General features: G+C 38.6%; 1 protein-coding gene and 1 long non-coding RNA gene across 2 annotated transcripts in view; one reads left to right on the top strand and one right to left on the bottom strand.

Moving 5' to 3' along the window:
* LOC119062663 (uncharacterized) overlaps window positions 1–25,271 on the top strand; it is a 103,022-nt gene that overhangs the window by 35,021 nt on the left and 42,730 nt on the right. The window lies entirely within an intron of this gene.
* The window catches only part of ANKFN1 (ankyrin repeat and fibronectin type III domain containing 1), a 129,582-nt gene that overhangs the window by 68,053 nt on the left and 36,258 nt on the right, over window positions 1–25,271 (bottom strand). Inside the window, exon 5 of the mRNA XM_037163740.2 lies at window positions 617–714. Within this exon, the coding sequence (XP_037019635.2) occupies window positions 617–714 (98 nt within the window). The remainder of the gene's footprint in view (window positions 1–616; window positions 715–25,271) is intronic.

The following is a 25,271-nucleotide window of genomic DNA, read 5'->3' as shown; positions in this document are numbered from 1 at the left end:
AATAATTAACATTTAAGTTTAGATTGGTTAGACAAATAAGCATAGTTTGTTCCAGTTTTTCATTCACAGTTTAAATTGGTTCAGGTTACTGAGAAATGTAGCGCCACCATATATAGTTTCTTTTTTGTGAAAGCAGATTTAGACAGATTTTTTTTTTAAATCAAGGAAAAGGATTTCTCTCAGGAAATTGTGTGACTCCAATTGATGACTGATCTCAACCAGGCTGTGGGGGTGAGGGTTAGATGAGGCTGTTATTTTTACCATCAGACAGGGAGTCAAAATTGGATCTCTCAGAGCCTTTGATCCCCCTGAAGATTAGACTGTGATCCAGAAAGCAGCAGCTTTCAAGGCTTGCATGAGGCCGGTCTTTTTCTGATCTCCGTAGAACATGGCAGCTTACAGAGTGCTTCATGCTGTCTGCTCACTCCTTTGTGGGGTTCAGATTATGGACACCAGACATATCACGCGTAACGAGTGGCAGTTGTTGCCAGAGGACTGGGTGTTGGCCATTGCTTCCAGAGTAGGCATTTGCTACCAATATCATAAAATTTGCTACCAAAGCATAAACTTCAGGGGCAAGGGAATGGGAAGTCTAAGGGGAGGACTTGGCACTTACCGTCGTAAGCCCTGTAATTGTGCATCTCAGGGTCTGCAGGTTTTCCATGATGATTTCTCCAGCCAAAGGACAAAAGTCTTTAGATATGCTCCACTCCACTAGAAGGGGAAGGGGGAAGCGGGGGAGAATGAAGGAAATTGTCATCAAGAAGCATCATAAACACTCTAGCACATAATCTCTCTCAAGAATAGTAAGTTTACCCTCTTTTTCCTGTATCCACACATCTAACATCCTTCTCAACACGTCAGTTTCCAGTTCACAATTATTTTTAAAGCAAGAGCAAAAATGTAATTATTCAGCAGTGATTAATATACCTTAAATATTTGTGAGTATTTGTGTGTACATAGAAAATATGCATCCTTAGGCACATTACATATAAAAGTTCATTGTATATAGAAGATAAAGTATGTACTACACATAGAAGTGAAGGGTTTATCAGGACATTACATTCTATTTATTCCCCAAGTCTGCATTCTGCTTAACTATTCCACTGAAAATGCTATTTCAAGGTCCCAGTGACATTCTCATTCAAAATAAAGAAGCCTCCTTTCATTTCCTTCCACAAAATTTGACACCTTCTTCTTCTGGAATTATTCTCTTCCTTCAGTGTCTCATATGCCACTCCCTGGCTCTCCTTCTACTTCCTGATATTATCTCCCAGGCTTTTTGTATTGGCTTCTGTTCAGCCCAAGGATTTGGGGTTTGTGGCTGACCTCTTCAATACTCCCTCCACACCTGACATCCTCCAAGTGGGTGTTAATTCAAAGTTAAACATAACGCCCAAATTGTAACACCCCATTTTACTGTGAAACCATGTTCTTTCATAACATTTTCCATTGGTTGAAAAAAACATGATCAGGAAAGATAAATTTTGCATCATCAGTAAAAAGTGTCTTAAGTGACAGTTTACATATGGCAGGATTTAAGGCAATTCTAAATGAAGCAGGAGCTTAAGTCATGTGGAAAACAAGGTCTGCACATTTCTAACCCTCATGATGACAAGCTATAGACCTTGAGATTTAAACTTTATTCTGTATGACACTTAAATACTTTAAAATTAAGCCAAGCCATCCCTAAATTCTGCTCTTCCTCTGGAGTCACAGAATCCTTCTGCTTTAGAGTTGTAGCCCTTGCATCCTCTGGTTCTTTTCATTGTTCTCCTGGGAATTTGGCTTGCTCTCTCCACTCTCTCAAAATTGCTCTCCTAAAATTCCTAGCCTTCTGATCATCCGCAAAACCTCTTCTCAGGAGGTCCTGCCACATTGGCCTCCCTTATTTTTTCCAGTCTTTTTCCCATTGGTTTTAGTTGCACCCTCTCTTCTCCTTCTCCTACCTTTTGACCCCCTTTCCAGGCTCTTGCTGGTTCCTCCATTTCTTCTTCCTTGATATGTTTGGCTCTTCTTTTTTACCCCTCATGCTTGCCACATGTAGTAACCTTAAACCACTTTTATGGCTCCCACTGTGACTCTTGAAGCTGCAATTCTAGGTATAGCCTTTTTTCTGGAGCTTTAACTTCCTCCTGTAAATCTTCACTTGAGTATCCTCTAAGTACTTGTCCTTGCGAAAATATGCTTCTCCTCTTGTTTTCTCAGTTTTAGCTCATGGTATTGATACATATTCAGTCACCTAACCCCAAATCTCTGAGCAGCTTTGCCTCCTCCTTTCCCTTGATTTCTTAGAATGAGTCAGTTACTAAGCCCAGTAGGTTCTACTTTTTAAATGTCTCTCACAAGTTTTCCTGTCCCACTCACACTGAAATTAGTCTTGAACAGGCCTTTATAATCATGAGTATCAACACTGCAATAGATTTTTATAGGTCCGATAGACCACTGATCAGCTCTCCTACTTTCTTCTTCTGTTCATCTTCCTATCCTCATATACAATCCTCTTACTATAGCCTGAATTATGTGTGTGTGTGTGTGTGTGTGTGTGTGTGTGTGTATATATATATAGTTTAAAAATGCACATCTATTTATTTTATTCCTCCACTTAAAATCTTTTGTAATGCTTTCAGAATAAAATGAATTTTTACCAAGGCTTTTAATTTTTTAAGGATCTTCATAATCCAGTTCCATCCTTATTCTGCTATCTTCAGCTTCCATTTCCCAAAGCAAAATCTTTGCTATATGAGTCTCTGTTACCTGATTATTGTGTGTACTTTTATGCCCCTGTGTCTTTTGCTCATCTTCCAACTTTCTCTTAATAAAACACTGCTAATCCTTTAAGGCTTGGCAAAGCCAACCTTTAATTCCTTAGGAATAATTAATTAAACACACCAATTTCTGTGTTCCCAAAGCTCTTTATTCATATAAAAACAAGATTTATCGAACACATTATGCTTTACTGTATGTGTCTCTTGGTCTTAGAAACTTGAGAATAGGAAAGGTGTCATTCTCTTTCTTCTCTCTAGTATGTGGATCTGTGTGTATGGTGCACAGAAAGTATTTACTAAATATTTTACAAACACACACAGGCCTAGAATAGACTATTTTTTTCTAACGTGGAGATATTTTTTCTTCCATGTGCATTTTCTTCTCTAGTCTCTTGCCCTTTGAAGCTCTGACATATTGTAAAATCCAGTTAAAATCAAATGAATATGATTATAGGTTAGCTTTCAAATTGAGACTCTACCTTCTTATACACAGGTATTCTAAAACATATACACATATGTTTTAATTCATGTTATAGATGTATGTGTGTATAATTCTTTTCAAAATGTTTTATTCTGCTTATTATGAGCTACTAGCTCTTGAAGAAGTTGTTTCTGAAAGTCAAACTGAAGAAGGTTTGTAATCAGAGTAATCTTGCATATAATTTTAATTAAAGAATAAAAGGAATTATCAAAGGAGTTATCACAAAACAAAAATGAAAATCAGTAGCAAACATGCAAAGACATCTAAAAAGAACAAAGAAAATTCTGGAAACAAAAATATCCTTGATTGCCACTGAGATATGCATGACTGATTGATGTGGAGCTCCAAGTTGAAGGCTGAGAATGAAGAACTTCTCATTCCAGACTAAGAATTCAGGGTAACATTCCAAAAGAAGAGTTAGGGATTAGGGGGCAACAATACTAGATTATATGGCAAATGATTAATTAAAAGTTTCTCAAAGATAGAATCTTTAGGATTTCTAAACACGATTTATTTTTGAGTAAGAACTGTTCATGTTCTATTGAAATACGTTTTACAAAGTATGTTTCAGTTGGAAAAGAGAGCCTGGCTTCTTGCAAAACAAAACAAAACATAGAAGCACGTTTATAAGGGGGTGTAGTCCTGCTCTGATAGTTGATAGAATGTTTTAAGCATTTAAGTCTAATTAGATCTTAGAACACATATGGGTTGCAAAGGAGGAATGGACTAGGAAAAGAGAAGGCTCATATGGAAGGAGAAAACTTTATGTTGGGATGGCCAGCTTATTCTGGGGCAACCAACAGTCTTTTTCCTCTATGTACCTCCCTGGGTTGGTGGACTCTTCTGACAGGTAAAAAGGAGCTTCTGGTAATTTAAGGAACAAGAGAGGGACACAGAGTAGGCAGGAGTCACTTTGAGAGCCAACTGGGAATTCTAAGAAGGCAAGTTAGCATGGTCTCTCTGGAAAGTTACGTGTAGGTAGTTAAAAAACTTAATATTAAAGCCATGAGAAAATCACATATAAGTCTGCACTAAATCCCTGAAGGGCTGGAGCCATATATATGAAGTTTAAAACTATATAAGACTTATAATTGTAAGATAAAGATCAGGCAACTGTTTCTACTTAGGTCTGGGAATTAGAAGCGGGATGTAATCATGCAGTGGCTCATAGCAGTTGGACATTATTAGTAAGAAAGGTACCAGACAGAACCTAGGTGTCAGTATTTCTTAAAGTTGGCTCTGGCTTAAATTGTAATTCAGTATATTTAAATCAAATAACTATGAATATTTTAAATGTGACACTTTGTTATTTTAGCAAGTATTTTATTTTTATCTAAGCTTTGGAAATGCAGCATCATTTGGACAGGATAGTTCTAGCTGAACACAACCATTTTTCTCTTGGCACTATATAAATCAAAGGCTACACACATGAGAGGAAAAAGAACTCCTGAAGATCTGGTCTTGTCATCTGAAGTTCTGATGTGAGGGAACATGTCACAGAATCAGTGAGAAAGGCAGAAAATTCATGACTGGAAGTGTTAGGACGTACAAGCCGAGAATTTAGTGTAAAGCACAGGTGAATCGCAAGCTCCATATTGTGGACTCCATGATTAATACACCCTGCTATAGCTAGGAATGCTTTTAAGTTTCAGGCCAGCTTTTCTGAGATATAAAAGCTATGTGTACTAAAAGCATGAAGAAATAACATTGCAACAATGTCCAGTTAACTTTATCTGGTTAAAAAATAAACCCCAAACCTGTTATTGTCCAGGTTCTCCCTAAAGTCTCTAATGTCTCAAAGCCCAAAGTTGTTTTATCCTGTTCACACTTCAGGAGGAGTATACTGTAAAAGTTCCCCTCTTGCCTCTTGCCCAGGACCCAGCTACACCCTCCACTCTAGCCTCACCAATCACTTGACCTCAGACCTATTGCTTATACCGTTTTCTCTTTCCACTTTCCTCTGTCCCCAAGTCTTCCTCTTCATTCAGACAGGCCTGATTCAAAGACTTTACCTTTCCATAGCTTTTCCTGGGTTTCCAAGGGAAGCCAATTTTCCCATAGCAATTTTAATATGTCTTACATTACCCTTGCTTTATTATTTTATATTTATTTTTCAAGACATTTGTCTCCTCTGTAGTCTGTCAACTCTTTGAGGGCAAGGGCCACGTCAAATTAACAGCAGTTTCCAAAGCACTGATCATAGCTCCTAGCCCAGGATATGTGGCTCACTAAATGCTGAGCACATTGAATGGTTGGTTCTTGACTTTCAAATGTTTAAAGTCTAAGGTAGACAAAAATCTGATGCTCATACATAAAGAATATGAAAACAGTGTCAGAATAGAAAAAATGTAGACAAAAGAGAACAGAAGTTGCTTGAGCTGCCCAGTAAGTGGTTTAGATGGAGATTATCCTGGCTTCCAGTTTCCCAGCAACCCAGGCTCCTCACTTGCCCATACTGTCTTTCAGGAACCAAAAAAATAAAAGTTTATTTCCTATTCCCTATCAGCACTTCTATGGAACCAAAACAGCATTCTTACTGGCCACACTCACCCCGGCGCCTTAGCTAATGAATGGAATTTGGCTAGACTGTCTAGCCCAGCACCAGAGCATTATGAAATCTTCCCCTGATCCTTCTAATTGTGCAGTTTCTAACCTTTTGGGCCAACCATAGCACAAGAGGAAGAAAGAGGGAGAGAGGGACGTGCTGAGAAACCCAGAGAGAGATCAAATATAGTCATTTCTAGAGATGAGAAGATGTGTCTTGCTGAAGCATGAACTGCTCAGCACTTGTGGGTTTTAAATTGGGAACTGACGTGAAGACTCTGGATCTGGGAATTCTGTTTAGCTCTGTCTGGCAAAATAAGAGGTTGGAGCCACTTGCATTTTTTATTTTAAATTCCCTTGAAAATCCGAGGAGCAGGGGCACATATTACATTCGAACAAGAATCTTTATTGTTTGCATAGCACACAGTCTTCTAGATAATTAGAAAAACATTTTTCCCCAAATTAAATTTCCCTAGAAAAACAATGATTTAAATTAAGGGAAAAAGCTATTTTTTTCCCCGACACTAGTAAAGCCTTCTTGCACCCATGACTTCTAGAGCATTAAAAGCATAGTTGGAAATTGGAAGGCTATATTAATTTATGTACTGTCAGATTCTGCCATCCACACAAGTAATGTGGCCTCTCAGTATACATTCTATACTGTTTTAGTGTTGTCTGTCATCTGCCAGAGTGACAAACACATACAGACAGCAGGCAGAGTAAATATTCAGATTTTGAAAACTACATAAGCACTACATAACCTCAGAAAAAGTCAGCTCTACAATCTGATCCATTTGCTTAAAAAAAAGATTTTATTTATTTATTTATTTTTAGAGAGAGGGAAGAGGAGCTAGAGAAACATTAATGCATGCTTTTCTCTCAAGCACCCCCTACTGGGAACCTGGCCTACAACCCAGGCATGTGTCCTGATGGGGAATTGAACTGGTGATCCTTTGGTTTGTAGGTCAGCACTCAATCCACTGAGCCATGCCAGTCAGGGCTCCATTTTGTTCTTTATTTGCTTCCTAATAGTTCATCCTGTATGACTCTTACCTAAAATTATTCTTTCTCTTGATCCCATTGGCTTTTAAAATGAAAAGTATTATAATTTTCATGTTTTCTTACCATTAGCAGTAGGGCTTTCTCTCTTTCCACGCCTAGCATAAAGTGCTTGTTGAATGATTGAATATCAGTTTTCAGAGGCCCACTTGCTGCCAGCCTAAAGTCTCCAGTGAGGTTCATGGAGCCTCACCTGTCACGTACTATGTGGTCACTTCACTGGGAGTGCCTTTAAACAAAATTTCTTTCTGTAATGTCTATAGTTTGGGGATGAGAGAGTGAGAAATCTGTACCAGTGGGGTCATTAGAAGCATAAATAATCTGCAAGCCCCAGGTCATATGGAAGTCACATTTATAAGATATCTTTCCTTATTAGGTTCACCTGCTGCTCTTCCTGGAACATTAAACTAAGAGTTGGGAAGGTGTCAGATTTATCACAAAGCAGAGTACAAACTCTACTTCTCATGTCATATCCGGGACTAGGTGGTATGATAGGGTAGCTTTTACAGGCAGCACGAATAGGGAGAAGTTAGAGCTTGGCCCCGTCCCCCATTTAGCTGGGATAAAGGCAACAGGGTGTTGAACTGGATCCATATGGCTGGTAAGGGCTGAATGTTAAAGTCTCAGAATTCTGCTGGCTGGTGGTTAACACAGCCATCATCAAAAATTAAATTGTATAAACTTAAAGAAATTGCATTGAAGACAAAGACAGTAAATACTCAACTCATTTCTATTTTTACTGAATTTTATTACTAATTATGCTTTTGGGGTTATTGATACCAATTGTATCTGTATGGTATAAGTATATAATGTACTACTGCATTTCTCTTCCCAATCTATTTAGTGACACCACTTTTGTAGCTTGAAATAGCCATGGTGGGAATATTTGCATCGTAGAACTCAGCAGTGACTATAAACCAGGGCTTGATTTTTCACTTTGTTGACTGGCCAGACCAGGTACCAGCAAACTGCAGTTCTGTGTGGTAGATCTGGCCTGAGGTTTGGTATGGCCCAGGGGCTAAGGATGGTTTTGGGTTTTACATTTTTAAAGGGTTGTTAAAGAAAAGAGAGACACCTGCACACATACAATGAGAAATATGTGACAGAGACTATATATAGCCCACAAAGCCTAATATAGTTACTCTCTGGCTCCTTACAGGAGAAATTTGCTCATCACTGGTCTAGAGTGATAGAAAGTGATAGAGAAAATGTTGATAATGAAGATTCAAGTTAAAAGTTTCTATGCTGTTACATTATGAGTAGCACAAAAATTGAAGGAATATTCTTCTAGTACTTGAAAACTATTACTCAATTCAACAAAAAATGTCATTCAGAAATGAGTGAAGTTTCAACATAAGTCTTTGTTGTTTCATTTTTTGTTTTAGTTTTTTAAGGTAAAAGGAAGCAACATTTACATTGGAACTATACTCATTATTACTTGTAGCTGTAGGTTGGCTACAGATTCAAGAGTTTGATAAAAATAAACATTTTGGGAGAATCAATAGGCATTTACAAAAAAGAGTATTATATATTTCATTACTATTATATTGTGTTGTACATATCTTTTCCTTCAGTAAAATTTATAACACACAGACTTTTTCCCCCAGGGAGCCAACTATTAAGCAGTTACCTTCATACCACTGCTTGGTGACTTGCTCAGATGGACTCTTAAGGGTGGACAGTATCCTGACCAGCAGAGTATGGTGTCTGAGGAGTATAGATTTCTCAAGCATAGTTCAAGCAACATTCTGTTTTCAGGGCACAAGAATGAGGGATGTAAATCCTCTTAAGAGGCAGAAGTGGGACAGTGGGGGCATCTGGGGCAGAAGTTCAGTACCAAGTCCTCACCATCTGTCTGGTTGCCGTGCCTGAGGCACAGCTAGTACAGGTACCCAGGCTCCATGCCTCAGTCAGTTCTTTTGGCCTAAGTCAGGGTTGGCCCAGAAACTGGCACAGCACACAGCCTGCAGGGTGGGAATGTGTGGACTTCACAGCAAACGAGGGTGACAGAATCAGGAGCTGAACAACAGAAACCCAGTGTTGATTGTATGTATGGCAGAGCTTACCAGTCCCTACTCCAGATGACCTGAAAGAGCTCCACACCTGAACAAGATGATCTGTGCTTCGTTATTATCATATTCTCTATTATATTCCATTGCACATTATTATTATATTTAATTTCTTGATTATCTAGGCTTTATGAATGGGTACTTGTAGGACACTGGACTGAAAATAGAGACTTTAATCATTAATTCAGAAAACTTCTTAATTTTCCTTTTCTTTGGAACGCTGCCATATCCTTGGGCTATAAGGTATCCAGATAGATTTTCACTTGCTTTAGACTAGTTTTGAAGAGAAACTGCCCAGATAATATATATTTTTTCAAAATAAAGAGAAGTATAAGCTCTTTAAAAGCTGCAGTAGATAAAGCTGAACAATAGCAGGGGCTCAAGCCAAGTGACAGAGAGACCTGAAGGCTGGGACTCTCTCCCTACCACTCCTCCAAGAATCAGCAGCATCTAACGCCTCTGCAGTGGGATGGGAGCTCCTCTCCTGGCAGAGCTTCCTGGGATGCGGAGATTTTTGTTTTGTTTTGTTTTCAGCGGACTGATGCCCTTCTTGCCTGCAGGGAGAGAGCTCCAGCAAGCTAGTTTACATTTCCGAAGAATACCAGCCAGGGAAGCCCAGGATCAGCTGTCTGATATATACAAGATCCAAGATATGTGGCCAGTTCACAGCCATCTGAATCCTAGTGGGCCCTCATGGAATGAAAATAACTAGTCACAGGGGCAAAAGCAAAAACATCCCAACTTTGCTGCCAGATGACATGACAAGCCTTCATTCAAGAAAGGCACTCTTTAACTATTTGGCTTTTCTTTCATTCTCCTACTATACCCATTTTTTAACATACCATTTTTCTTCTCACAATTTTAACAAAATAAACTCCTTGAGGACAGGACCCAGGCCATATTGACCTTTTGGACACTCACGCCTCTCTCTCTTGTAGAAGTAGGGAGGAGGGGCTCAGATCGAGTGGATTTGGTTTGTGTGTAGCTGTTGATAGGCAGGGGACAATCCTCATCCATTTTGTTCCCTGTGATCCTTAGCCGGGCATTTAACCTAATTTCTGAGCCTTACTTCCCATGGCTGTCTGCATTTACCCTGTGCTTAGTGGAAGGGAAACTAACACTTAATGGAAATCAATTGGGTTCTTTTACAGGTAACTTCCTCATTTATTTCTCACAATATTCCTGTAAGATAAGCCAAGTCATTCATTCAGTAATTCTGCCAAATTAACAAGTGGGTGAACTGAGAATTTAAGCCAGGTCTGTGTGAACCCAAAACTTGCCTATAACTTCTTATTGCGCTTGAGATAAAAACCCTCCATTGTTATCCTGGCCTACAAGGTGATCTGGGCCCCATCTGCTTTCTGGCTTCAGTTCATAGTGCCCACTTGTTCTTTTTCTCTGTCTGATTTTTAGATCTTCGAATATGTCAGACTCCCTTTCTCTCTCATGCATAATATTCATTTTGCCACAAAATGTTCTTTCTCCTTCATTCTGACTTTCTTTCCATTAATTATCCCTTCCTTTTCCTACAGCAGTAAATGTAAATGTCACTTCTATACATAATTCTTCTCTGACCCTGGGATAACACTAGGCCTTGTCGTATCTCTTGGAGCACCAAATACTGTTCCTTTGTAGCACAGTAATTATCTATTAGTGAATTATCTCTTTAATCCTGTAAGATCTACAGGGGCAGTGAATACTATATAGATTCTCCAACAGCATATGCCACAGCACACAGTAGGCCAATACATACTGGTTGAGTTGTGTTAGATTACCAATCAGCTAGGTTCTGAGGATATGGAGAGGCAAGTGATGTGGTCCCTGGCCTCAAGTAGCTTACAGATTAATGATATGGCCCATTTTTACAGGTGAGAGGTGAGGACAGGAGATTTAGAGAGGTCAGGTCTATCTCAGACCAAAGTTCTTTCCCTATTGCCATGCGAACTTTTAGAAAATATGTCATCTTTCCAACCTAAAACCTCAACTGTCTTGTCAAAAACCTACTCGAGTGAAAGGCTCAGCTTCCTTCAACTCCAGGTTATTGTCTCTGACTTCCCAGAATAATTTTATGTGTCATTCTTTCTGGCATTGATACTCTCTGTGTTGTATTATAATGATTCATCATGTGTATTTTCAACTCTACCCACACAGTATATTATAAATTGGTCTCCTTTTAATTAAAAAAAACAAACAAACAAACCCAAAACTCCATTTAGTAACACCCTTGTCCAAGGTACCATTGTTAACACATCAGTACTCCCAAAGTAGTTTCAGAGCTAAACTGTTCTCTCTGACCCTGTTCATACCCTCATGGACCCACTGAAGCTGGACTGATCTCTTCCAAGCACGAATCATATCACAGTACTTCCCTTCACTGAAACCTCATAAATGCACCTGGAATAAAATCCTGACTCCTTACCACAGTACGCAGAAGGGGTTGGCAGGCTAAGATCTGTTGTCCAAGTCCAGCCTACCTTCTGTTTTTGTATACAGCCTGTGAGCTGAGTGGGTTTTACACTGAAAAAAGAAAATCAAACTATTTGGTGATATGAAAATCCACATTTCATTGTCCTTAGATAAATTTTATTGGAATACAGCCTCACTTACTCTTTTACATATTGTCTCAGTGGCAGAACAGAATAGTTTGCAATAGAGACCATATGGCTCAGAAAGCCTAAAATACAGGGCCTGGCAGAAGTAACACCTGCTTGAGTGTGGTTGGTAGGGTCATAATATGGGTGTAATAACTTAAAGTTCTAACTTGAAAATTTCACCTAAAATGTCATATGGTGTGCTTGAGTGTGATATTATTACATTACAGAGTTACATGCTTATGATTTTGTAATAAAAGTTTTGTAATAAAAAAGGGGCGTTATTTGTGCTGGAGCCTGCATATATTATCTGACCCTTTATGGAAAGAGTTTGCAAACTGCTAGTCTATAAGGAGTCACGATCCGGCCCCTGCCTACCTCTGTGCAACCCCCTGTCCTATTCTACACATTTTGCTTCACAGAACTTTCTGTTGCTCTTTGGTAGCAAGTTACTTGTACCAAACGCATTCTTTTTCTCACTGTAATACATTATTCTGTTGTTTTATTTTTAGTATTATCTGAAACTACCTTTTTTGTTTATTAGTTTACCTGCTTCTCCAAGAAAATGTAAGTTCCATGAGTTTGTCTATTTTTTCCCTCCACCAATTCCCAAGGCCTAGAAGAGGATCTGTACATTGGAGACATTAAAAAAAAATATGTATTAAATGAATATTTTATCTTCCCTGTAAGTTCTTCAGGGCAGACACTGTGTCTGACTCATCTTTGCATCCCCTACAGTGAGTGGGCCAAGATCATGCCTTGCATGGAGTAATAGTTCCAAAAATAAATGTTGAATGAATATAATGCCAGTTACTTCCTCTTTCTCCTTGTTGAGGAGGAAGTGTCTTGTTGAGACACTTGTCAGCTGGACCCTGAAAAGCAGTAGTGTGTGTTCTCACCTCATCTATACTCCATTGTCTAAGAGTACATCTTAAGGAGAGACCGCTAGGAATAGTGGCTGTGGGTATCTCACGTGCCCCAGTAAAGGGTATTTGTAATCCATGCAGAGTTAACCCAGGTGTTTTCTGATAATAGGAAAGGACTATTGGCAAAGGGTGGGGTGGGTAGTTTTTCCTAAGAAAATTGCTCCAAGTATTTTTAAAAGATTACAGATTAGCTTTTAAAATGTGGCATGTGTAAAATGTTACAATAAAAAAAAGGATAAAAAAGAAAACCCTGAATAAACAAAAACAGATAATGGCTTAAAGGAAGTTGATACTTAGTGATCTTTGGAGGACATTAAGAAAGTATCTATTACATTTATTGGGTACTGTGCTTTACTTGCAAATAGTTTACTATATCCTCATAACAATCCTTTAGGGTAGGTAGTTTTCTCTTATTTAACAGATGAGGAAACTGAGACTCAAAACTTTTTAAATAACTAGTTCAAGGCCACACAGCTTATCAATGCAGAATCTGGATTTGAACCCCCATGTGTTTTGTCTGCCTCCCCAAGCCCATATGAGAGAAAGTGATAAGTGGACTGATAGCCTAGAGAAAGCTCCAAGTGAGAAAAGCTTGCAATGTTTGAGTTCTACCAAAGGAACCTAAGACAGGACTCCTGGTTGGCACCTCTGTCCTTGGCACCTCTCCCCAAGGTCCAGAGTTGTCTCCAATACTGTGATTTCCTTATCGTGGTTTCAAAAGGCAGAGAAGGTTGGGGACAGTGACCCCTGAGCAAAACAGAGGATTATACTGATGCTGGGGGACTGTGAGCCTCATGGTGTTCTGTATTTTCATGTCAGTGACATGGGGCTCTGGTGCCCAAGATAAGTACTGACTTAAAAAAAATAAACAGCAATGTAAACAGTTACAGAAGACTTGTGTAAATTGCTGGCATGTAATTTGAGTCTGGTTCATGTTATGTAAATAACCTCACTGATGCTTAGTCTTACCTCTCTTCCTCCCCCTCCAATAGCCTACTCTGAGCGTTCCCCAGTCCTGAATGAGGCTCATATCTATTTTTTCCACCTGTTTCTCTCTGCTCTGGCTAGAGATGTTTAAGCTGAGCTGAGACGTAGGATGGATGCCCTGGGAACAAGCCAGCTCCAAAGCAGGAATAGTTCCCCAGGATTTATTCTGATCCCCAGGATGCGAATAAATCTGTGGGAGAAAAGAAGGAAAGGAAGGAAAGAAGGGAAAAAGGAAGGCACAAGCAGGAAGGAGACCACCTTGGGAGCAGCTAGCCACAGTTCTCCTCTCTTTGTGTCTCACCAAAGGGAATATTCTATTTGGGGTGCTTCCCTTCTGTATTTGCTTTCACATTCTACTATAAATTATTCAACAAGTGCCTTGTTCCTGAAAAAATCTGATCTTCAGATTTTCCCGTGAAGGCAAGAAGCAGCCTTCCAGAGATTCCCAGGGAGACAAAGAACCCTGTCTTCTCCTCCCAGGCTCAGCTTCTGCTTCTGTGTGGATGATCAGACGGGCTGATGTAGAGAGCACAGACCTCAGTAGGCTCAGGCAGAGGTTCTTTACTTGGGGCCCAGGAATCCCTAGTGAGCTTCAGGGGATCAAAGAAAACCCTTCATGTTATAAGCAGCATACATGTATTTTTTCCAAGGTCTCCATGAAAGGTTACATATCAGAGTGTATAATGCATATCATAGCTGGGACTATTTGAAGGGTCTGATTACTTTTCTTGGAATAGTGCTGAAGTTATCTCTGTTTTGTGTGTTGCCTTTTGTATCTACTTATATGTGATGTCTCTATATTTGCAACACTCACAAAACACATTGGAATCAGTAGCTTGACCTAAAATGTACAATACTGAGCATTTCCAGCTCCTCTGTTCAAACTGGCAGATTACCCCATGCCTTTTATCTTGGTCCATGTGAGCAACTGGCACATAGTAGGTGTCCAATATAGATGCCTTCAGTGAATGAATGTAGTAATTCATTTAATAAAGAAGACTTTGTCAATTCACAGTTAAAAAGAAAAAAACAGGCAGCTTTAAACAAATTTTTTTAAGAGTTTATTTGAGCCAAACTGACGACATATGCTGGGAACAGGATCTCAGGTGCTCTTAGCAGGCTGCTACTTAACAAACATTCTAAAGAGGTCACCTACTGTGGGGAGGGTGGAGGAAAGGAGCTCTTCAGATTTTAAAAAGGCTTTTATCTATTCTAAGATAACAAGGTATAGCAAGAAAGTCATTCATAATATTTAAATCTTGAGAGTAAGGTACTTGGCCCATACATAGTAAGTAAGAAAAATAATTTTGTGGATTCCATGGAGGCAAATATACACGATAGGTTCTCAGTAAATAAAGATAGTCGAATTTATGGAGTTTTGTATCTGTTGGTCCAATAACCAACCCCAAGCTAAGTGCTGGTATATTTGGGATAAGAAATCAAATTCAGTTTTCATTCTAGTACTAATCGGCTGATTGATTTATCAGACTTTTTGCTTATATCCTGCTAGGGCCTAGGTGCTGTAAACTGCTGGGATGCAAGAGTGAATAAAGCCTGATCCTAGCCCTCTAGACAGTTACAGTCTAATCGGGGAGACAGAGCAGTCAATACAAGGTTATAATGCATTGTGGTTAGTGCTGCGATAGGGGCAGACTTGGAGTTGGAGCACCCTGAACAGCTTGGAGAGAAGGTGGTCAAGGACAGTTTTCTGGACAAGCTAGCTTTTGGCAGAGTCCTGAAGGATGCGTAGGTCTGCCAAGGGGAGAGAGTGGTCAAAGGCATTCCGGACAGATTGTGCAAAGGGACAGATTCATGGCGTGGTTAGGGAATTGCAAGGCAATTATGGGGACAGGAGAAGAGGTGAAGTGAGATGGAAAAGTGACTTTAATCATAGCTGAGATTTAATAGGGAGGCAGGAGCTCAGTGTCATGCTAACAAGGGTCAACATTTTGAAGTCATTTTGAGCTATTCAAAGATCAGGCCATTATATATGATCAGATTTGTATTTTAGAAAGATTACTCTGATACCTAATGGGAGAAAAATGAGACAGGGGCAAGGCTGTAGTCAGGGAGACCAGGGAGATATTGGTGTAGTGATCCATGAGAGATGGGATACCAGGTCAGGAGTGGTATTATCTGCACCTTTTGTGAGCGGAAGGAGACTGCCTGACTTTCTGTTACCCACCAAGAGACAGCTTTCCTATTCATTGAGGCATTTGTGAGCCAAATTTTTATGTATACCCAGATATTTGGCATCTCGAGCGATCATAGGAAATGGTGAATACTGGAGTTCAACTACTTTTTTTTTAAAACTAAGAGCTATTAGCAACACTATATACTTAAAATTTTCCAAATCAAATATCATGGTCATATCAAAAACCATGCTCTCTCTCCAGGTGTATGTAACTGGTCTCAGCTTTACTCCAAGTTCAATTGCAAACAGTAATAAAAACATTGACATCTCATTGCTCATTTAATATTTATGTAGCTGTCGCCATCTCAATTTTACACATGCAAAACCTCAGAGTTGGTTGGATTTGAGGTGAGCTGAAATCCCTTTTGACAGTAGGTTTTTTGGGGGATGCTTTCATCCTTAAGTGACTTTCAAAACAACACTCAGATAGTGGCAAGAGATCAAAGAAATGCTCAGTTACCACAGGGGCTGCTGAAATTGTTATTCCCCCCCCCCCCCAAAAAAAAAAAAATTCTCCCTTTGCGGAGAAGAAAGTATATTGGCCTTATTAGGGATCGGAGCCTCTAATGCAAAAGCAGACCCAAGCCAGTCAGCTGTGCGTTCGTACTGTGGTGCCTCTGCAGGGGAGCCCAGGACAGAGAAATGAGGAAGAAGTAATCAAGGAAGGCAAGACTGGCTGGTACTTGTCTGCTCCTCATTATGGGAATAACGTCTTACAGTTTTATAACATTTTTAGTTTGCAAGCCTTCCACATTTTCTTATTCGATATTCATAACAACCCTGTTATGCATTTTTCTTATTTTTAGAGGTGAGGTCACTGGCTCTGTAAGACTGAGTGTGCTGTCCAAGGCCACACACTGGGAACGAATGAGAGGGTCATATTTCAAATCCATGTCTGTCTGGGCACAAAATAGTGCCTCTTTCCCTCATACTTAAGTGACACTACAGCATATACTGAAAGGTGACAGAAACAGTAGCTGCAGACAAGGAATCACAGTCGTACACAGCTTTATAAGTTTTGATTTTGAGAAAATCTGAGATGATTCTTCTGCATATTCAATATCCATCAGATGAAGGTATAGTTCATGGGCCAGCTCTGACCCCACAATGAGGGCTAGGCTGTTATACCTTGTAACCCCAAGGGGCTCAGCCCCTGGTATACCCACCCATTCCCTTGTAGGGGCCCTGGAAAAACATGTAGCATCTAGATTTAAAAAGGTTTTGAGACTCATTCTCATTCCTTCAAGTGTAAAACTCTGGTACCAAATTCTTGTTGCTCAGGTTCTTCACCTTCAGTGACAGTAATTATTATACTGCATTTTAAAGGGACTTCCCAGTTTAAAACACCTTCATGTAGTTCCATTTCCACCTATGAGCCAGTACTTTTTTGAGCATCTTTAAGATTAAGAAGGCACATTGCTGGGTGATGGGAGTGTAAAAACAAATAAGACATCATCTTTGCCCTAGGACTTACAGATCAGTGGGCAGATGGATAAGGATACAGGCAATCACAGGAATATGTGATGCTCTTTATAGCAGGCAGGTGAACAAAGTGTTGTTGAAGTTCCAAGGGCCAAGAAAGTTAGGAGGGACAGAATAAGGGAAGGGTCTGGCTTTTAGAGACTGAGTAGGATTTTATCATACAGAGAGGGCTTTCTGGGGAGACAGAGTGAGCGTTGAAAGAGTTGGGCATAATAAAGTAGAGGTGGGATGCTTTCAGTAGAGGGAAGCAGGATGTGAGGCTGAGGGAAGGGCTGATATGTGACAGTCCTTGAGTGCGATGCTAAGGGGTTTTGTCTTGGGGGAGCCAGTGAAGGTTCACGAGGAGGAGAATGACATGGTCAGTTCACGTTTTAATGTGATGAGTGTGACATTATTGGTGTAAGGAGGGTCATGAGAGACATTGGCTCTGCTAGGTTAGTTCTTATTCTTATATTTCAAGAAAAAGATGGAATCCTCAAGTGTTTTAATGATTTTCCAATAGCTAGTAGGTGCAGGTATCATAATTCAGCTGTAAACTCCTGACTTCAATTTCTGTAGACATTAGCTGCCTTCGTGACACATGGTGCAAATGCTCTTTGTTTTCTGAGAGCCTATAGTTTATAATGTGTGGGGATGGTCTGCCTAGCTCATTCACCACCAGCACTGTATCAGATAACTTAGATTCCCCTTGAAGGCCTGGCATACATGAGAACAGCGATCCTTCCTCCCTTCCCTCCCTTCCTTTCCCTTCCTTCCCTTTCTTCTTTTCTTTTCCTCAGTCTTACTTCAACCAGTCACCAAGATGAATCTACTGAGTAATTGCTGTGTGGTGTTGACAAATCCTTGAATCACATCATGTGACTGCTGACAGCACACCCCAGGGAACTCTGCTGCATGGACCCACTGTTGCTTTAACTCTCCTAGAACAGGGGAACCTGGGCAACTGCAGTTCTAGACCTGGAACACGGTCTCTTTCATTGCGGAAAATCTGGTAGAGGGCTCTCCTTGAAGTTCATTGGCCATTGAGCTCCAGCAGTAAATGAAAGGAAAAGCTAGACCTCAGGCAGAAGTTAAAATAATTACATTGCTTTGGCTATCCCCATTTATGGAATAGATTCTTCTGTTTTTGAATAGAAACTTCAAAACAAAACAAAACCCTGATTGGAGCTGGGTCATGGCTGAAATTGAGCATTTCCAGCATTTTAATGGGCACCACTTAATAATTAATTTCAAATTGTTTTGTCTCACATGAAGGTGTTCATTATCCTCACTGTTTACAAATGTCCTCACCATTTTTTATTTTTTAAGCCTCAAAATAGAAAAGTAATGAACATCTCAGACTTTAGAGCTTTGATTAAAAAAATGTACAAACATTAATACTGATTATTTAGTATTAATACTGATTATTATCTAAAATTTTACTAATATACAAAGAGGAGAAATGGTTGAGAGTGAATGTGTATATGGGGTTAAGGAGGTTTGGCTAAATTCTGTCTGGGACTGGAGGATGAAAAAGTAAAAGTTTACTTATTTTAGTGTTTACTATATCAAAAAATCTGGCATGAAACTGCATAGTCCAATAATTCTGCTGAGAACTAATTTGCAAGTTAAAAAAACCAAGGAGTCCCAATAAAACATATAATTGTTACAAATATAAATACCATATATTAGCAAGATGCAATCTCATTATGTTGCAAAGAAATTTACTTTTAAAATGTATATTTACCCATACATTATCTGACTGGTATTAGGAAATAAATGATTTTAAAAGGATGTATGAACTTATGTAGAAAGTTTTCATTTTTCAGAAGACATTGGAAATAGCTGATTTTTCTAAGTGCACCCATTATTTTATCCATTGAAAGGATAACAATACCAGTTTAAAAGTAGCAGATCTGATATCTTTCCTTTTAAAAAAATAAGTGACATGACATATGGAAAATACACAAACACTACAAAAGATTATATTCCCCCCTAGCTTGCTTTCCAGAGGCATCCACTGATACCAGATATTTTCCATATAGATGAAAGTAGAGAATAAATGCTGACATTGTTTCCTCGTGAGTAAGATAAGAGGGTACATTGCTGATTGGGTTTTTAAATGACATAATGGCATGAAAAATACTTGACAGATTGGGATGATCAGCAAGTATTAACTGATTATGAAGTCTTTAACCTAGAGTTCATGGACCTCTGCAAAATCTAAGGCTTGGCTTCAGAGTGTCATGAGTCTTGAAATTGTAGGTAAAATATACTGGGTATGTGCATAAATGCATTCTTTGGTTTGTTTTGTTGTGTGTTTTTCCTGGGCAGGCAGAGCCATTGTGGGCAGGAGCTATTCAAAAGGGGAATGATACCAAAGTGGTTAGAACCAAAGTTACAGAGTCTGAATTCTATTTGCTTGGGATGCTGTCCTATCCATTGAAGGTGCATCAAATGAATGAATGAATGAAGATTGTGAAGCAGTTGAGAGCTGTTCTTAGGACCTTCTAACTCCTTTTTTCTGGGTCTCTCCTTCCTGTTCTAGTCTCCACCCAAAGTAGGGACTACTTGTTCCTCACCAAGTCACCCCTTTTCTCTAAATAAGGGTACTTTCTTGTACCATTGTGCTAAGTTTCTAAAATTATCTCCCTGCCTTTTTCCATTATCAAAACACTGAACCCAGCTGTCTGTCACTGAGGAAAGTTAAGCTTCTAATTAAAAATTAAAGATGCATCTAATGATATGTCAAAGTATGAATGATAGCTAATTGCATAAAGACATGCCCTAAGACTATTTATTTACATTTATATATTCAAATTAATTAATTATTTATTTTCCCCTAAGCTATTTTCATTACAATTGAAAAAGTCAGAAGATGTGACTTAGGGTATTAATTTCTCCTACAGAGTTTCCAAGCTTGTTTCCTCTACTGCAAACATAATAGGTTATGGGTTCCCATACATGCTGCACTCCCATTGGTGATTGCGGGGTCATGCACAATTACTTGCACCCTAGGTGTAATCTCAGCTCTTTTGAACTCAAAAAAAAGTATATCACAATGCAAGTGATTGAGAGTAATATTATATGGATAACTTTGAGCTTCCCATAACACTAAAAAATGGACTTTTTTTTTACAACTTCACTATTGCAGGTTCAGTATCATAATCATTAGACTATTTGCTATATACCTGGTAGCTGATGATCACAACTCTAAAGTAGTCTAACAGGGAAGATGAGTCTGCTCAAATAGTAGAGGCTAAATTTTAATTCCTTCAGTGGAAGCTGGAGCTACTTAAGGATAGTAGGTTTTTCTTTTTTAAATTTTTTAAAAATTTATTTATCTTTAGAAGGGAAGGGAAGGAGAGAAATATCAATGTATGGTTGCTTCTGGTGCATCCCTTGCTGGGAACTGGCCCCTGCTGGGAACTGGCCTGCAACCCAGGCATGTGCCCTGAGGGGGAATCGAAATAGTAGGTTTTTCTAGTACTCTTCAAATTATAGTGTGTTTGTTCATTCCCTCATTCATTCTCCAACATACGAATGGGTATGGAGTCATGAGATTATATGATAAGTCCAAGGTAAGGTGAGCATTTAGTGGTTTTAGCCTTAGAATGCAAGATGATAGAGGTGGTAGATAAAGCTGATAGGGCATGTTGGAGCCAGTAAGTGAAAGATTACCTGCTTGTTAAGGGGTATAGATAGACCCTTGTATTCATCACCACATAAATCTGGTTATGTTTAAAGGAAATCCACATAAAGAACATAGTCAGACTTCTGAATTTATTTTTCTTAAAATTGTGACCAGAGTCCTGGAGAGGGAGGGACAGTGGGCTACTCCCATGCACTGATTGTTGGTTCCCATGGTCCACCTCTGTCAGAAATGCAGGGATCTGAGAGCTGAGGTGTGAACCTCTGATGTCAGCAGAAGTAGCAAGGGTCTAAAAGCCCTCAGCATGTTACCCTAATCCCAGGGAGATCAGAGTTGAACAAGCTTCTCTTGTTGAGAATTCTCAACTTCTGCAAGCTCAAGAAATCTCACCTCAGTTCTACAAATTGCTCAGATTATGGGCTAGGTGCATTAACCCCTGAAGTTCCTAGCCTAAGAAAGCAAAGGGACCTAGGCTTTAGGTCTGTCTGTGGTTTCTGGTGGTTTTTATTGGGGAAGTAGTATGCTCTCAGGGAAATAATGGGGAATTGGGAGTGGGAATCTATGATTTTTATCCTGGCTCTGCCAAATAGTTTTGTGACGTTGAGCAAGTCCCTTCACCTGTCTGGTGAGAACTGAGTTTCCTCAGTTTTAAAAGAGTAGGTTGAGGCCCATGATCTTTGCTTTCTTTGGTTATTATCTTCTAGAGTCTGGGTTTTTCTTTTATTAATTTTACATATTTTATATGACTTTTAGTGTTTTATAATTGTTCTTGCTTTTTAGATCTCTTTTTAAATAGAACTCTTCTAAAATTGATTTTATATATATTTTAAAACACTAAGAAATTTTTTTAAGTATAATTAAAGTTTTTTTTACCCTTTTTATCATTCTGTTTTACTCTTATTATTTTAAAACAAGTGGTCATCCCTTAAGACCATTAAAAAAAATCCCAATTTTTTTGATAATTTTTACTAGGATTTGATTTCCCAGAATTAGATCAGACAATATGAACAAAAGATCCATAAGGCCAAATTTTTACCCCCTGATCTCTAAAGAACATCAAACCAGCACAAACACATTCTTTAGCTTTGTTAATTCCTTACCAAGTAACAAAGAATTTACCACCTCAGTGTGAAATAGATTTGACTGTTTAAACATGAAAGAAGAAAATTATCAGAAAAGAAAGGTAGCTATAATTTAAAATGATACTTTTAGAAACCATTTAATGATAAATAAGTGGGAAGTCCTGGGGAAGTTTGGACAAACTATTTCTATTGGGTAGTTAGAACTGTCCAATTGAAAACCACATAAATGTAGTTTACAAGAAATTGGATTCCCTTTCTCTGACTAACAAAGCTGACAGAGTCCAGAGGTCTATTTTGATTCAGTGAAACAATCTTGTAGGTAAGATGAAACCTCTAGGAAGTGCTCATGCTTCTGCAGGGCAAACACTGCCTTAAGCCCTACTCCTTGGAGAAAGAAAATAACATGAACTTTGGAGAATTCTAGTAGTTTCCCAATTCTAACAAGGAGATGCCTCAGGACAAAGAAAATGGAGTCTTTCCTTTGGGGCCTCAACTCTCAAAACTGGTTTGGGGGGGGAGAAGCTTTTGTTTTTGTATCAATTTAACTACCTCCACCGATCTGCTATGCCAGTCTTTGTTTTTAAAGTATATTTTATTGATTATATTATTACAGTTGTCCCAATTTTACCCCCTTTGCCCGCCTCTGCCCAGTACTCCCCTTCTCTCCAGCCAATCCCCCTACTGAGTTCATGTCCATGGATCATGCATATAAGTTCTTTGGCTTCTCCATTTTCTGTACTATTCTTAACATCCCCCTGTCTATTTTGTACCTACCAATTATGCTTTTAAATCCCTGCACCTTTTCCCTCTCCCATATAAAGCAGTTTGGGGATAGCACTTTGTTCAAAATGCCTTGTTCGGTAGACTATTTTTATAAGATACAAATTTTCTTTACTCTAATAGACTAATTAAACTCTTTCCAGATTTTATGCCCATGTCCAGGTTTGAAGGCAGATACTATTAGATATGTTTAGCCCATCAAATGTTTATTTTTGAAACTCCTAAACTACAGAATCATCCACATTTCCTCTCTCTTTTTCCCTTGCCATATTTATTTGGAAACTTCTTGGGGGTAAATTCAAATTAGCATCCATTACAGAGCGATCTAGATAAAGTTGGTTATTTATTGTCAGGCAGATACATGAACCTTGGCAGTTTCAGAAACCAGAGCTAAAGTGATCTTATAAAGTTGCAGTTAAATCAACATGGTGATGTGCTAGTCTTATGATGACTTTCACGAAATTACCTCTGAAATGCTAAGCAATTTCCCACACGGAACCTCATTTTAACTCTATAACTTAACTAAAGATCACACTGTGCCTACTCTTAGCCTTATAAGTCTTACAAAAGCCCTTGGCCAAAAGCAATAAAATATGACCTGACCTAATCCTAGAGTGGCAATGGATAATGTGTGTATTTTTCATTCAATAATTTAATGTGGAAATTAACTGCATGTGTCACATATTCCCCATCTCGAAGAGAGAGCTTTTACGGTTCTAGTGTTACACAAAAATTAAATATGTAAACACTCTTGTCATTTAAGACTCTTCACTTTGCTGATAGCTTAAGTAAGCACTACAAAAGACTCCTTTGGAGAAATTTATTTCGTATAGTGTGGGGGCCTGCCCATGAAATTCACCCTCTGTGGTCATAGAAATGATAGCAACAGATATTTTTCTCCTTTTCCCTGAAAGATTTGAAATAATGTTCCCACTTTAGTTTACTATATTATTCTCTCTTGTTTGTCAGTAAAGGAAAAACACTGGAAATTTACAGATAAATTTTTCCTTTTTCTCTCTCCTTTCAGATGTCCTCTTAAGCATTTTCTACTCCTGGGCCTGGGCTGAAAAGTGTCTCTGCACTTGGCCTTGCTTTTTCTGTAAAGGCTATTCCTTCATAGTAGTTTTCAGTCTGATAGGCCTTCTTCCATTGTCTTTTCTTCTCTCGACTCATTCTGTTTTCTCTGTATCCCATGAACTTTATGTTTTCTTTTGACCCTTTTATTAAATTTAACGTTTGAGTATATCCATATGGTTCATAAACAAAGAGGTATAAAAAGTTAGACTGCCGTGAGTCTCCGTCAGTTCTGTCTGCCATCTTCCCAGTTCACAGCTTTGCTCTCCTGCCTCAGGCGTCCACTGGTTTTAGTCTTGCAGCGTTTCTTTATTCATACTCACGCCAATACAAGTATGGGTCCTCCTATTTTACACAAAAGGTAGCACATTATATGTACCCTTTCAAACTTTTTTGAAAATTTATCTTGGTGAACTCTCCATATCAATACATAATTAGACTCACATTCTTATTGCTGTGTATAGATGTGTATGAACAATTTGTTGACTGTTTAGTTCTCTATTGATAGATTATTCTACTCTTATCAACTGCATGTGATACAATTCACTGTTAAAAATAATGCTGATATGAATAATCTTGTGCATATGTTATTTTATACATCTCTAAGTGTTATCTGTAGGGCAAATACCCCTGGTAAATATTCCTAAGTCAAAGGTTATTTGCATTTGCAATTTTGATAGCTATTGCCAAACTGCCCTCCATAATGGTCATACAAATGTATTTTTCTATCAGCATTATGTGAGAGTGACTGTTTTCTACTGACTAATCTGTAGAGAGTATGTTAAAACTTTTGGATTTTTGCCATTCTGAAAGGTGAAACGTGATATCTCAGGTTAGTTTTAAATTGTATTTTTTTAAAGGAAAGAAGTTGAGCTTCTTTCTCTACGAATATCCTTCCCTTGTTTTTTCTTATAGATTTCAAAAGCTGAAGGGGATGGGTCATCAAAGGATCATGTATAACGAACCCATGGACAAAGACAATGGGGTGGGGGGGTTGCACATGGCAGTTGGGGTGGGTGGGGCAGGGGAGGGTGATGGGGGAACAGGGAGACAACTGTGATTGAACAGCATAACCAAGAAAGAGGAACCTATGCCTATGGTACGAAATTTTATCATTTTATGTAGCTCATAGTTGTTTCTGCTGAAGATAGACATATTAAATGAGGTTGGATTTATTCTAGACTTTTGAGTCATGGTTATAAAAGTTGTTTTTTAACTTTAAATATTTCTCCCATGTTTTCTTCTAGAACTTTAATGATTTTATTCTATTATATTTTAAAATTTAAATCTCTAATCCCTTTATAATTTATCTTGGAATAAGCTTGAGACATCAATCCAATAACATTTTATTTTCCTATACAGTAGTATTCTTACTGAATTGTATATCTTCTTCCCACTGATGTGTGATACCATTTTTATAATACATTCCTGCATCTAGAATTATAGATTTTTCTCTCCTAATCCACTTGCCTTTATGATATGTTAACATTGTGAACTTTGTTAACCTAGTCATAATAATGATAGAATCACCTTACATATATATAGCACATTATAATTTATAAAGCATTTTTACTTACATTACCTCTTTACTGATGCTCAGAGG

The sequence above is a fragment of the Artibeus jamaicensis genome, unplaced genomic scaffold (genome assembly GCF_021234435.1).
Source record: "Artibeus jamaicensis isolate MK-2021 breed Jamaican fruit bat unplaced genomic scaffold, CSHL_Jam_final contig_1998, whole genome shotgun sequence".
Taxonomy (NCBI): Eukaryota; Metazoa; Chordata; class Mammalia; order Chiroptera; family Phyllostomidae; genus Artibeus; species Artibeus jamaicensis.
This window is presented reverse-complemented; position numbering and strand designations above follow the sequence as displayed.